A 14,389-nucleotide genomic window follows, 5' to 3' on the forward strand; every position below is an offset into this window, starting at 1 on the left:
TATATATATATATATATATATATATGGGTGTATATATATATATGCTCATATCTTACAGCAAAAGTGAGGAAGTTCAGGGTAACTCAGTCTTGAGGGAAGAGGACTAATTGAATGCAAATGATCCTAAGTTAGCTGTGACCTAAAGCAAAGGCATGGGTGGGTATCATAAATGATACGGTGTGCATTGGCAAGTTCTGCTGCTTAAGCCCTTCATGAAAGACTGTGAGGAATCTTTTACTTAACAGTTACAGTAGGGCTGTAGTTTTTATGCTGCTTTGATGTCCCTGGTTTTGACGACAAACTGAAGTATAAAAATACTTCACAGTATGTTCCCTGCCAGGCTGAAGGGCCTATATGTAGTCAAGCAAAATATAAATTCCAGGAGCAACATGTCTTGTGAGAAGTATGAATAGAAGTCAACTATAATGTGGATTAGATCTATGCTTCCACATATTTCTCCCGCTTTTCCCCTTAATAAGTTTAGAATTCATGTGGACTGATGCACTTGTGTAGAACTAATGCAGCAATTTTCATTCCAAAAGGATTTATCCAAGACCCTCTTGATGTACACGGTCCCTGCTGTCCAGGGTTTCTTCCGATCCATATCTCTGTCCCGAGGAAACAACCTACAGGACACGCTAAGGTACATGATGAAGCTCATAGTAAATGAAATCCAGCTGATAAGGGCACATCGTTTAAGATTAGGTAGAACCTGGTTTTGCTCTTTTTGTTATGGTTAAACTAAGTGAATGCTTCAGTCCAAGCTAATTAATGTTAGGTAGATTAGCACTTATCCTATTCTCTCTGGGTTCTGGGAAGAAGAGTTGTAAATGGATCTAAAGGTATTTGGTTGGAATGGGGTTTTTTGTTTCATTGCTAATGAATGTATTTATCCTTTTCAGAGTCCTTACTCTGTGGTTTGACTATGGTCACTGGCCTGATGTGAATGAGGCTTTGGTAGAAGGAGTCAAAGCAATTCAAATAGACACTTGGCTGCAGGTAAGGAACACAAAGGGCTAAGACAAATCTCAGTTCGGGGGGGAGCTTGGAGATTTGTTATGTGATATCCATGATGATCCTTTGCTAAACAATCCTCTGTAGGTGAGTGGTGAGAGCAGTGTGCAGTACAATTTGTAACTGATTTAACAAGCATCTTGAACAAGACATGAGAAACATTCCTGCATGCATTTTTGTATTTATCTCCAGGTTAGTTTATAAGAATGAGAGAGAATGAAAATTTTAAAATTGAAGATGACATGCACTCAGTGGTGATCAACTATGAAACACTATTGTGCTGCTTTGATATAATTCAGTCAGTCTATTTCAGGATTGCTTTATAGAATGACTGTTGTAAATACATTAAAAAAGGCTTTACTACTTATTTGAGAATTACATTTCAAGACACGTCTTTCTCTTTCCTTAAAAGGATCCTCTGACAGTTTTGCACAGAACACTTGTGATCTCACTGAGCTGTTCTGCATTTCTAACACTGTTTGAAACTTTGTGTTATCCTCTGCCCATCTCAAAAATGAGCAGTGGGCCTCTCTGTCTCCTTTAGAGACTGTGAGGTCTGTCGTAGAGGGCAGAACAGCTTGTGAACTAAATACATGAGATGACATGGATGTTTACTTTACTACTAGGTTATCCCTCAGCTCATTGCAAGAATTGATACCCCTCGACCATTAGTAGGACGTCTCATTCATCAGCTCCTCACAGATATTGGGCGGTACCATCCCCAGGTAAGCTTTGGCTTAGAGGAGGAATTTCCATAGGCTGATAGCCAATTCAGGCATTTCCTGGGTTCCATTTCACCTAATCTACATGCCTGCACTGGAAGTCACAAGTGAGGATAGTGATGATGGGGGCTATTTCTCTGCTGCTTCTTTCACCTTAGCACTGTTCGCCTAAAATGGAAAGAAAAGGTGGATGAGCCATGCAACAGGGGAGGTTCTCTCCATCTAATAGAATACTGGGTAGTGCAAATCACCACCTTAAATCTCATTAAGTGACTACTAAGAAGCTACCTCACAGACATTTTATCGGAATTTCTTCCTACAGTGTGTAAAATCACAAAATGCTAAAACCAGTTTTCTATTCTTTCAGTTTGATGAAGGCTCTCAAGACCATTCTGCTACTCAGTGAATTAGTCTTGTAAGCTTTTCAGATTGGAAGACTTGGAATACCGAATTCCTATCACGTCTTTCCAGAAGCAAGCTTGCTTTCTCTTGTCTAGCCCTAAGGCTGCTATTTATTAATGCTTTGCTAATCCTTCAGTTTATGTAGCTCTTCTGTGTGGTTCTAAAACATTATTGGTTGTCCCTTGTAGGCTTTGATCTATCCTTTGACTGTGGCCTCTAAATCTACAACCACTGCTCGCCACAATGCTGCAAATAAAATCCTCAAAAACATGTGTGAGCACAGTAACACTTTGGTGCAGCAGGCAATGATGGTGAGTATTTAGTGTACCATAAAGTGTTTCATGTTTCAGGAATGATGTACCACAGATATAACAACACAAAATGATATTCATTGTTAATTTTGTTCAAGTACAATTATTTTGGTTGTTTTTCAATTGGTAGAAGTTACAGAATTAGTATAATTTTAAGACAGTGCTTTAATTTAAAAAGGACCCAAATGTTCAAACACTGAGTTCTTGTGTCTCCTTATGAATAAATTTAGAGCAGAAATAAATGAAGAATCATTGTTCCATAAAGAGATAATTTTGCTTAATGAAAAGTGGAAAAAAACCTTACCGAGCGTAGCATGGTAGCTTAATTCATTTGCTAAAAATTTTTATGAATAGATGAAAAATAAAGCTTTTAGGCCAAGCTACACAAATATTTTAAAAATGTCAAAGGCAACAAATAGCCTGTTCTCAGCTTCTTGCAGAAGAGTGTAACAGAACTGCGGGAGTTCTTGTGGCTCCCTCTAGCTGCCAGCAACAAATATTTCATAATCGTTAGAGATGAAAGTAGTTTTGCATTTGTAAGTTAGTATACAGTCATAGTGTTTTTTTCTGTGAGAGTTTAATCTTTTTCTTCTGTCATAAAATAGGTGAGTGAAGAGCTAATCCGTGTAGCCATCCTATGGCATGAGATGTGGCATGAAGGGTTAGAAGAAGCATCTCGTCTGTATTTTGGAGAAAGGAACGTGAAGGGAATGTTTGAGGTGCTGGAACCACTCCATGCAATGATGGAACGTGGGCCTCAGACTTTAAAAGAGACATCCTTCAATCAGGTATCAGCAAACAGCCGACAGCATAACCTTCTGCATGTCCTTAAAAACAAGCAGGACGGCCACAGGCCCGGATGTGTTACAAGGACCTTTGCAGTCTAACACAAAGAGTAAATCTCTTGGGACTCATTACATTAGTTGCAGACTTTATTATTGACATTTATCTTCAGACCTGTATCACTTTTGATGACTATAGTTCTATAGGGATCAGGGTAGTACAGATTGCCCGGGAGTCTTATATCGCCTGGGTGTCTGATAGGGACTGGAAAACATACAACTGCTCTGCAGTTAATTTTTCTACCTCTAGTCTGCTTTGCTTCACAGTAACCGCTAGCACAGATGGTAGAGGTGACCTCTCTCAAGCCAGCAAAAGGAATTAATTTGAGCTTGTGAGCCTACTGTTAAAGGGTGATCCTCTCCATCCTGTTGCCTCCTATCATGAAGTCTGTCTGTGAGCAATGTTATCTAATAAACTTGGTGCATGTCTTGGATCCAGGAATTGCTGGATCTTTAATTCTGATACGCTATAAAAATGTGAGATCAAGTATTTGTAACGCAGTTTGCAAATAGGCTGTGATGTTCTTTGTAGACATTACACCACCTGTTCCACTACAGTCTGTAGAAATGCTTTTCTTCTGTTATTTTTCACTTCCTCCCTAGGCCTATGGCAGAGACCTAATGGAAGCTCAGGAATGGTGCAGGAAGTACATGAAATCAGGAAATGTCAAAGACCTAACTCAGGCTTGGGATCTGTATTACCATGTGTTCCGGCGTATCTCAAAGCAGCTGCCTCAGGTGGGGGGAGAGGTACAGTTCTGTTGTGGGTTTTGCAGTGCAAGTTGTCAATACCAGTCTTTGTTTCATGTTTTCTGATTATTCAAAACCATTCAAATTGAGTATTCCAGAAACACTTGTATATGATTTGCTGAAGGTTTGTTGCTTATGCAGCACTTCCTGCAAGCATCTGAAGTGTTGACTGGCTGAACTGTTCTAGGTCCCTCGACAGCATGAACTCTTCAGATGTTTCAGTGAGATTTAACTGAAATTCTGGGGGATTGTATTTCTTTTGTTTTTGGTAGCTCACTTCTTTGGAACTACAGTACGTGTCACCAAAACTCTTAATGTGCCGGGACCTGGAATTGGCAGTGCCAGGAACATACGATCCCAACCAGCCCATCATACGCATTCAGTCCATTGCACCCTCCCTGCAGGTCATCACCTCCAAGCAGCGGCCCAGGAAGTTAACGTTAATGGGTAAGAGAGAGCAGTTTTCACTCAGCTAGCCTAGTATTTAAACAGTTGTTACTTTTTAGGTCAAACCGCATACTTACCAGGTAAAACCCTTCCAACATTTCCTTTCAGGTGAGGTATTTCTTAGTGGTCTGGTCAGTCTGACTGCCTCAACATTCCAGTTATTGGGTGTGTATTTATTTGCTCTTGTCTGCTTGTTCAGCAAGAGTAAACTTTTCTGTATTAATTTTTCGCAGGAAGCAATGGGCATGAGTTTGTATTCCTTCTGAAAGGTCATGAAGACCTTCGCCAAGATGAAAGAGTGATGCAGCTTTTTGGGTTGGTCAACACTCTGCTAGCAAATGATCCAACTTCTCTTCGTAAAAACCTCAGGTATGTGCTGTGGATAGTCACTGAATGTGTTTATGCACAGTGACACCCTACACGGGTGCCATTTCCAAGTAATCCTTGACACAGCCAGCTGGTTTGTGAGGAAACGGTGAATCTTGGAACTAAGTTAATTCAAAAGAGAAAGAAAAAAGCATTCATAGAATTCAAACTTGTAGAAAATGTATCCTGAGAGCATTGTTTGTTTTATTTAATTGAATTCCCATCTTGTAAATAATTATGGTCTTTGAGGCAATGCCTATTTCAAGATAGGCATTGAGCATTGCCTTAAGAGCCTGAAAAGTGGAGATTTTGTCAAGGATTTTTTTATTATAGTCACTACGTAGCTTGGTGAATAGTCACCGACTGCAATTCTGTACAGTGTCTTTCAAGAATGAACATTTCAGATGTCATGTGCAAATAATAGATCGTTGTGGGTGACATAACATATACCTTCTGAAAGCAGTCTTTCAGTGAAAACCATGTAAGCTTTGGGAATGTGTGTAGATTGTCTGGCAGCAATCTGTCCAAATGGATGGTTCAGGTCTGTTTGAAAAGAAGAAAAACAGAGCAGCTACTGAAGAGATGATTTGGATCAGAATCAGATTTAACAGTAGTTGTTTTAAGCATCTCGAAATGCATTAATTCACAACATGCAAGAATTTGAGCTCTGATTCTCCATTGTTTCCTGTAGCATCCAGAGATATGCTGTTATTCCACTGTCTACAAATTCAGGCTTGATTGGCTGGGTCCCCCACTGTGACACACTGCACGCGCTCATCCGAGACTACAGAGAGAAGAAAAAGATTCTGCTCAACATTGAACATCGCATCATGCTGAGGGTAAAGGGCAAAAGCTGGCAGAGTTTTTAATACATTCTTTTAGGACTCCCATGTCTTGACAAAAAATAATGGCGCGCAGCTTGTTCTTCCTTTGCCTGTTTTTTGATTGTTACTGGCACTAGTAAAAAATGTAAAAACATCAGATAAGAGTTATAAAATGCTCTAAGAGATAAAATTGGCCATACATTTATTTGTTTCCCCTTTCCTGTTTTAGCAGCAACCACAAGTTGTTACCATCTGGTGACTAAAATATGTTTGGAATTTTGTGTGACTGTGATGTGCCTTATACAAGGTGCCATGCTGCTGGCATTTCCAAACGTTGTGTCTAAGCAACAGGGCCAAAATTAGACAGACTGGAGAAACTAAACACTGAGAGGAAATCGTGTGCCAACCCAGAAGACTTATTTGGATAATGATTTATGAAACATGTTTACCTTCACAGTACTGTAAATGTGGTTATGGACTACTTTGTGAATACTAAATCATTTGCTATCCCATTTAAAATGAATTCTTCACTGTTGGATGGTCATCTCACTGTGTTTGGGAACATACTGTCAGTCTACAAATAATTTCAATATAAACTTTATGTGAAATTATTTGCTGCTATTGTGTTTCTCATAGTACAACTAGGGATTACTGGAGGTGGTTTTCTTGAAGTTGTGAGTGTCACTTCTCAATTATAGATGGCTCCAGATTATGACCACCTGACTCTGATGCAGAAAGTAGAAGTATTTGAACATGCTGTCAATAACACAGCTGGTGATGACCTTGCTAAACTGCTGTGGTTGAAAAGTCCAAGCTCAGAGGTGAGTTCAGCAGATGTAATGGCTTATGTCTGGCAATTGCCATAATGTGGAATTAACCTTTCCTGCAGGATGAGTGAGAGATGGTGTTCACTCATCAGAATCTCCAGAAGAATCACTGCAGAGTGTGTATCCACACATGTATCCCCTCACAAAGGGCCTTAAAAGACTCAGATTACAGTGGCTGAGAGAGTGCAGTCCAAAAGAGTCCAAAAAGAGTCCAAAGCTCAAGAAACTGAAGCTCCATATACTTTGCATGGGGAGAGAAAAGCAGGAGCCTCTTAATTCTCTTAATGGCTTAGACATCTGATTCAAGGCCACAGGATGTCTGAATGCCCTCAGGCTGTGGAGTGTATTGAACTTAAGCATATCACTTTGTGCAAAATGCAAGTAGTTAATGTATAAATTAAAATACGAGCTGAAACATACAATATGCCTGCCTGACTTTTTTTCTGTTTTGTCTCCACTTGTAGGTGTGGTTTGACAGAAGAACAAACTACACTCGTTCACTAGCAGTGATGTCAATGGTTGGGTACATTTTGGGCCTTGGGGACAGGTAAGAGAAATTGTAAAGGTTTCTTTTAAATAAAAGCACAGACTGTATAGGCCTATCGGTTAATTCTTTGGATCTCTTCTTACGATACCGTCGTTCATTGTGGTTAGTGCTGAGTTGTAACGATACCATCTTTAGGGACCTAATTGTGCTGCTGTTGTTTTCAGCACTGAAGGGATGAGATGTGGGGTTTGTGTATCTTGAGTACAAATAAGAGTTTCTTCTGTTTTCAGAGGAATACACAGAAAATTACATCAAGGACCACAAATTCTAATGTTGTCCTTTTTGCTCTCTGAATGGGAAATCTTTCTCCATCCATTCTATGAAACAGAAACGTTGTTGACTTTTGCCCCAATCTGTGGGCTTGTGTGTGCTTTACTCATACGAGGGTAATTTGTTTTGCAAAGTCTGTTAGGACTGTACATGTATATCCAGCTTTTTGGGGAGGAAAGAAGCACCATGATGAAGCACCAGTTCTTGTTCCCTGAAGTAGCAAAAAGAAATCCAGGAAGTATTTATTGGCAGAGGTCTTCTAATTCTCCCTCCAGATGGGTTCAGTTACACTGATTTTGCATACTGTTTTGCCTGGTGGATATTTACTCTGTGAAGCAGGAACCTCTAGTGCTATGTATGTTCACAGCAGTTGTCAGACAAACACGAAGTCCCCATAAATACTCCCTAAAGACTGCCCTAGATTTAAAACAGTTGAAAGTTAATGTTGGTTTAACTACTACTTAACGTGGTGCTTTTTCTGATCTGCAATGCAGACACATTCTGGAGGGAAGTATGTACAATCCAAGTGGATTGAGCGAATAATGAAAGAAAATAAAATGAACAAATGTTTGATTTAGTATATGGCTTACTGTCAAAAGGGGACATCATAACTTCCAAAATACTTTTGAAGACAATATATTTAAGGTCTTTAATGTAAAACCAGATAAATCCTCTAATGTTTTCCTTACAAAAGCTTTTATTCCTGAACTTAAAGGTCTTTATAATGAAATTATAAACCTTTGAAAACTGAATTAAATCAAAATTGGAACAGCTCAGCATGAATAGCACCACTGTGGTTTCCTAGTCTCTATTGATCCTCTGCTATCTGGTCGTAATCCAATTTGCATTACTTCACCTGTAGCATAATTCATTACATTTTTCTATACTGAAAAAATGAGAAAACAGAAAAAAAAGTAGAAAAATTTATTCTAACTGAAAAATAAATGTTCATATCCAAGAAATGTACTGATGGTTCTGGTCTGATAGGTTGTTTATCTTCCAAGGTGAGAAGATCTCTAACTCCTGAGAGGTAATTACAAAAATAATGTGATAGATGCACTGTCAGGAAGCTATTGTGTTCATCCTGAGATTGAAGATCTCAGACAAGCAAGCTGTCACTGGCTGTTCTTGTTCATGAAGATAAATATCATTTCAGACTGGAGCTGCTGTGATTTACTTTGGGTTTTTATAATGGTCTGTCACCCTGTTTTTTCTCCTACTCCTTCATCAAAGACACCCCTCCAATCTGATGTTAGACAGACTGAGTGGAAAGATCCTGCATATCGACTTTGGGGACTGTTTTGAGGTAAATCTTTGTATTTGGACATTAGATTTTCTGTAATATTTTGCATTTTCTGATGAAAATTAAGAAATTAAGACAGGACAAACTGACCTTGGAGTGTGATCCTGGGCAAGACCTTTGGCTCTCTTTTGGGCTTCAATTTACCTACAGGCAAGATGAAGATAATAGATACTTTATCTCAGAGGCATGTCTTGGGGATTAGCAAACCACTGGAACAAGGAAAGAAGTGCTAACATCACTTTTTCATAAAATGTCTGGAAGCAGTTTAAGCTGCTGTGTTACTTTAACTACCAACTGGGCACGTGCTTGAGTCTTCCTCTGTTATCAAGTTAATTGTCTAGCTTCTGCCAAAAATTTGTGGAAACTGAGGAACATAAAGCGATAACTTTATTTCCTATTTGAAATACAACCTTCAAGACTGTAACAAAAAAAAAAAACAAAACACAACAATAATTATTAACTCTTAAATAATAAGTCAGCTATTAATTTACTAATTCTCCATCATCATATATTTAGGTTGCAATGACAAGAGAAAAGTTCCCTGAGAAGATTCCATTTAGGTTAACAAGGATGCTGACAAATGCTATGGAGGTAAGCATCCCCTCTTTAATATGAAGGGGATTGTTCCTAGGGAAAATGGCATCCATTTCTCAGTTTTTCCTGTATTTTCTGTTGTGACTAAACCTCTGCACTCCTCAAGAACCAGAGGTTAATATTTCAGCTGCATTTTCTGTAAGTTAAAATATCTCCTGTAATCTTTACAACACATAACAGTGGGAAGCAACTTTTTAATTGATGAATAAAAGCCCAAAGTTCCTCCAGTTTTTTTAGGCCTTCCTTAGTTTCCTCGTTTCAAATAGCTATTTGCATCAACCAGACACAGCCAACAGCATGATACTTCCCAAAGATCACCTTAATGGCAGAAGAGAGCTTCTTAGTTTGTAATGAACATCCATCTTGCTCCCTTAATGAACAAAGCATAGTGATTCCGCTTCAAAGCACAAGCCACTTCCTGCTCCCTGAATGTTAGGGTTCGAGCTGCATCGTGAACAAGGCAGCATGGTTGAGTCACTTCTTTCTCTTCTGAAGGTGACAGGCCTCGATGGTAATTACAGAATCACCTGTCACACAGTGATGGAAGTCCTGCGTGAACATAAGGACAGTGTCATGGCTGTGCTTGAAGCCTTTGTGTATGATCCGTTATTGAACTGGCGGCTGATGGACAGTAAGTGATTCTGATGATAAAACAAGGACAGCAAGAGAGTAATCAGTCTGATTTTGTACAAGAAATATAAGAACCTGAAATCTAATGTATGTTTGAAGACGATCTGATGAAATTGTTGGTTTGCACATGCTATTTCTGTGCCCATGGGGTTTTAGGGATTGTAATGTGAGATTATCACAGTGGCTAAAAACCTTTTGCCCTTAAAGACAGACACAAAACTAAGCTACAAGCAAAATTATTTGGGTTGGTTTTGTGTTAATTGTCATCAGGAGATTGGAAGCTCTTTTCAGGTGACAAAATCTGGAGAAGGAGAAAGGCAGTCAAATCTATATTCTTTGTGGGCAAATTTGCTATGAAACACTGAAACTCCAGTTCATACTTCTCAACTCCTTATTTTCTTGCAGCTAATACAAAGGGCAATAAGCGCTCACGAACAAGAACAGACTCCTACTCAGCTAGTCAGTCAGTAGGTGAGTAGAAAACAAGGTGTATGTCATGAATGTTTGGAGCATTTTTTTTAGCAGTGCACAAGACTGGGTAAATAGTTTTGGTCCTCAAAAGCAGACAGATAAACAGCTTTAGGACTGAAAGTAGCAAGTTCAGTACTTTAGCTCAAAAAGCAGATGCTCCTTTACAGTTACATTAACACCCTTCTGGAGCAGATACTTCAGATTACATCAGTTTGTATAATTGATTCGTGATATTTATTTACTTAGCTACCAAATATTAGTGTGCAAAACCTGGCAAGTAGTCGCCTGACTGACTTTTAAGAGCTTTGCGTTGGATCTTCGCAGTAGTTTGCTGTTGAACTGCAGAACAGGGACAGTATTTCATATGGAGAGCTCTACAAAGAAGCATACTTATTTGATCGTAATTTGAGGTTAATTTGTATGTCATCTCAAAATATCTTTCAATTAACACTTTTATACAAAGCGTTCCTAAAAGTTGTATCAGGTCTTTCAGTATATTAACAGGGGAAGAATAGTGTTTGCTCCTGTGATATGCCTCTATTAGTAAGAGATGTGTGCTACACTTGGTCACAGTCAAATATGCTTTTCAAATGAACTGATTAACAGTTGTGCTAATGTTTCCAGAAGAATATTATTTCATCTGCTTTTCAACTTCACATTTATGCTTTTATGTTTTCATGATTTATTTCAATAGAGATGTTGGACAGTGTGGAATTGGGTGAGACAGCCCATAAGAAAACAGGGACCACAGTGCCTGAATCCATCCATTCCTTCAGTAAGTTTCATTGTTGTTTCTACACTGATGCAAAAATTTATTCTTAGATTAGAAAATTTCATCGTGATCCAGATACAATTACATGAGATGGGACAGATAAGTTCCTTGTCAGCATAAATGAGGAATATAATTACCCATGTTCTCAACTCCACACACCCCCCAGAAAAAAAGGGTGACAGAAAGTACACTGATATCTGGTTTGTTTTGCTCTCAAAATGGTATTTGTGGTGTTTGGGAAGGGCAGATGTAACAGCAGTACAAATGTTTTCATTGTTCAGATGAAATCCTAATTCTCTCTTCTACTTCTTTCTTTTAGTAGGAGATGGTCTAGTGAAGCCAGAAGCTCTAAATAAGAAGGCAATTCAAATCATCAACAGGGTTCGAGATAAGCTCACTGGTGAGCATGTTTTTGTGTTTATATAAGATAAACGTAAAATCTGATCAGATGTATCAGCACTACTTTTAGTGTTTGTATTTTCTGTTAATCCTTGAATTTAACATATTCTGATTAAGTGGATGAGGCCATTTTCCTGGTTTTGTCTAACTCCTAAGTACTGGTGCCTGCATTTAGCTACAAAGATTTGAAAAGTACAGACTTCATATTGTGCATGTCTTAGCTTGTTAGTGGAAGCTGGATTTTCTACTGTCCTGGCTTTATTGTTAGCAGCATTTAGTTGCAAAATTTTATGCTCTTAAAGTTTATAAGAAACTACCACCCACCTGCCAAATACTGTACTTGAAAGGATTCGGACCAGGATTCCAGCTACTGGAAAGCTGTCTATTGTTGGTTTATCCCTTATTTGGAGAAGGAAGAAACAATAATAATAATGGAAACAGAATTCTGGACTCTGTATGCCTTAAAGGTTCTCCATGTTTGGAAAATTTTGTATTTTATATACTGTAAGGGAAGGATAGTTAAAAGTCACATCAATCCTTAACTTGCCACCCAGAAGCAAGTTATGCTGTATGATTTGTGACTTCCGTTTATGGGTTTTTTTGTCCTTTAATTTCAAAGGTCGAGACTTCTCTCATGATGAAACTCTTGATGTACCCACACAAGTAGAGCTGCTCATTAAGCAAGCTACTTCTCATGAGAATCTGTGCCAGTGCTACATTGGATGGTGAGTTTGTCCTTCAGCTAACCTTGCAAAATTCTCCTCTGAATAATCTGAGCAGATAAGGAAAATGTCACTTGTGTAGTCAGTTATGTAGGAGCCTTACTGCATGTTGCATCTGCTCTGGTAAGTTTTGCAAGCTGCTGACAGCAATCCCAGAGAGTCCTCTAAGTCAGTCACTATAATAGTGACAGGGATTTTAGAACATTTAAGCTGCAATCAGGCTCAACATTTTAAGCATTTGAAATACGGCATGTGGTGGTCACTGATTTCAGCTACAGCAATGACACACATGTTCTAAAGTAAACAAAGATGACTTAGTGTCATTTTGAGAGCTAGCTAACTTTGAACCGCGCTTAAGGAAATAGATCATTTTACCATTTTTAAACATTAGTTAGCTGGAAAGAAACATGGGAATCACTTGTCAATTTTTCCTATACTAAAATGGTGCCTAGTTAGTGTGGAATCTCAGTCCTTCTGAACAATATGCAAGTCGGCACTATTGCAATATCTTTGTTTTCTTTAGGTGTCCTTTCTGGTAACAGAAGATTCCAAAGTATCCACAGCCTTTTATTCTGGAGGCTTTTGCACTCCAAACTTGCTCTTCTACAAACACAAACTGAACCTTGGACTGAAATACAGCCTTTGTCAAATATTTTGAAATGTAAATGAAAAGAGTTATTGTATATTAAAAGTTGGTTTAAGCCAATGTATAGCTGCTGTTGGAAAAACACAAGCTGTCTGAAACACAACACTTGATTTGGGTTTCCAGGACAGTGAAGACTGATTGTACCACAGATGTCTATGGTTCCACTTGGTCTTTGGGGAACTGGTGATCCATTGAAAATAACTATATACGGGTTTTGACTTACTTTGCAATGTAATTAAGTCATTTGCAGATTAATTATTGCCCTGGTCAGTCCTGTTGGTGTGGCTGCAGTGAGCTCAATGCATTTGTGCAGGAGGCTTCATTTACATTTGGGGGTGAGCTGGATAACTGGAAAGAAAGAGAAGAGAAGCAGAATCTTACCATTGTTTCATCCTGTTACCTTGTTTTCAAACTTGATTCTTGCCCCAAAATTGGAAACTGTATATCCACTCATTACACTAGTGCAGGAGTCGTGTTTCAGACTGATCCTGACCTAGAGCAGATTCTGGAATTGAAGACCTTGAGCTGAGCAAAGTCAGGTACCTCTAGGTGGATTGATCGGTGGCAAACTGGATGCAGGGTACAAATGAAATACCACTTGGGAGCTTCCCGCAGTGTCTGGATTAAAAAGCAGTATGGGGAAATAGCTAGGGAAAGTTAGTACTTGCCATGGGAGGCAGACGGGAGAACTGGTCATAACTTGAAACAGAAAATAATGGTTATTAAACATGAGGGTGAAGATAAAAGTTATGATTTATGAATTAAACATATTAAAAATAATGCACAAAATACAACAGAGTAGCCATGTTTAGATGCCATGTTGTATTTGAATATTTTTGTGCCAATAAATTACACCAAAATGTAAACATTTTGACAGTGTTCTTGTTTATTTCTAAGTACTTCTTAGGAAGAGACAGGGAAACAGATTAAGGTGTTGTTGGTTGGTTGGGGGGGGGGTGTCTAAGTTTCTTGTTGACATGGATTTGACTTATCTTTTTCTACATCAGTTCAGGTGGTTGGCTATATTTCCCTTCTGAGAGCAGCTGGAGGCAAAATTATCAAGAATGATGTCTGTCACTTGTATGGTCAAGTACTTTGTGTACAACACCTAAATTTTAGTTTCCAGCCAGTGCGATGTCACCTGCGGGGTAAGAACATCAGCTTTCTTGGTCCTCAGGGTGACAGCCACAGCTTGAGGGACAGCGTGGGGTGTGTCTCTGTCCCAGCCAGGGTTCCGTGGGCTTCGGCAGCCGCTTGCGTCAGTGCTGCACCCCAAAACCAGGGAAGGGGGCGGTGGCAGCTGGGGACTCTGGGCAGTAGTGCCCCTGCAGGCGCAGGTGTGGCTGTCATAGGAACTGCTCTGTGGGCAGTGGGTGCTTGTGGGGAAGAGGGATGGGGGTCTCGCCCCTTTTAAGCTCTAAGGGGGGGTGTCCCTCAGCGCCCCCCCCCCCGGGTCCCCCCTTTCTTCCCACCCGGGCTCTGTTCCGCCACGCCGCCTGGGGGCGCCAGAGGGCAGCCCTGGCGCGCGCT

General features: G+C 39.5%; 1 protein-coding gene across 2 annotated transcripts in view; it reads left to right on the forward strand.

Moving 5' to 3' along the window:
* Positions 1–13,727, forward strand: part of MTOR (mechanistic target of rapamycin kinase) — a 65,538-nt gene extending 51,811 nt beyond the window's left edge. For both annotated transcript variants that reach the window (XM_026862625.1, XM_026862626.1), the window contains 19 exons: positions 543–643; positions 903–999; positions 1,641–1,739; positions 2,327–2,449; positions 3,055–3,237; positions 3,895–4,029; positions 4,314–4,488; positions 4,722–4,857; positions 5,546–5,693; positions 6,377–6,499; positions 6,970–7,052; positions 8,556–8,628; positions 9,142–9,216; positions 9,715–9,850; positions 10,255–10,320; positions 11,015–11,095; positions 11,412–11,492; positions 12,111–12,216; positions 12,737–13,727. In XM_026862625.1, the coding sequence (XP_026718426.1) occupies positions 543–643; positions 903–999; positions 1,641–1,739; positions 2,327–2,449; positions 3,055–3,237; positions 3,895–4,029; positions 4,314–4,488; positions 4,722–4,857; positions 5,546–5,693; positions 6,377–6,499; positions 6,970–7,052; positions 8,556–8,628; positions 9,142–9,216; positions 9,715–9,850; positions 10,255–10,320; positions 11,015–11,095; positions 11,412–11,492; positions 12,111–12,216; positions 12,737–12,752 (2,037 nt within the window). In that variant the 3' untranslated portion in view covers positions 12,753–13,727. The remainder of the gene's footprint in view (positions 1–542; positions 644–902; positions 1,000–1,640; positions 1,740–2,326; positions 2,450–3,054; positions 3,238–3,894; positions 4,030–4,313; positions 4,489–4,721; positions 4,858–5,545; positions 5,694–6,376; positions 6,500–6,969; positions 7,053–8,555; positions 8,629–9,141; positions 9,217–9,714; positions 9,851–10,254; positions 10,321–11,014; positions 11,096–11,411; positions 11,493–12,110; positions 12,217–12,736) is intronic.
* Positions 13,728–14,389: the final 662 nt, after the last annotated feature.

Source organism: Athene cunicularia (assembly GCF_003259725.1).
Source record: "Athene cunicularia isolate RWA chromosome 21 unlocalized genomic scaffold, athCun1 chr21_part1, whole genome shotgun sequence".
NCBI classification, from domain to species: Eukaryota; Metazoa; Chordata; class Aves; order Strigiformes; family Strigidae; genus Athene; species Athene cunicularia.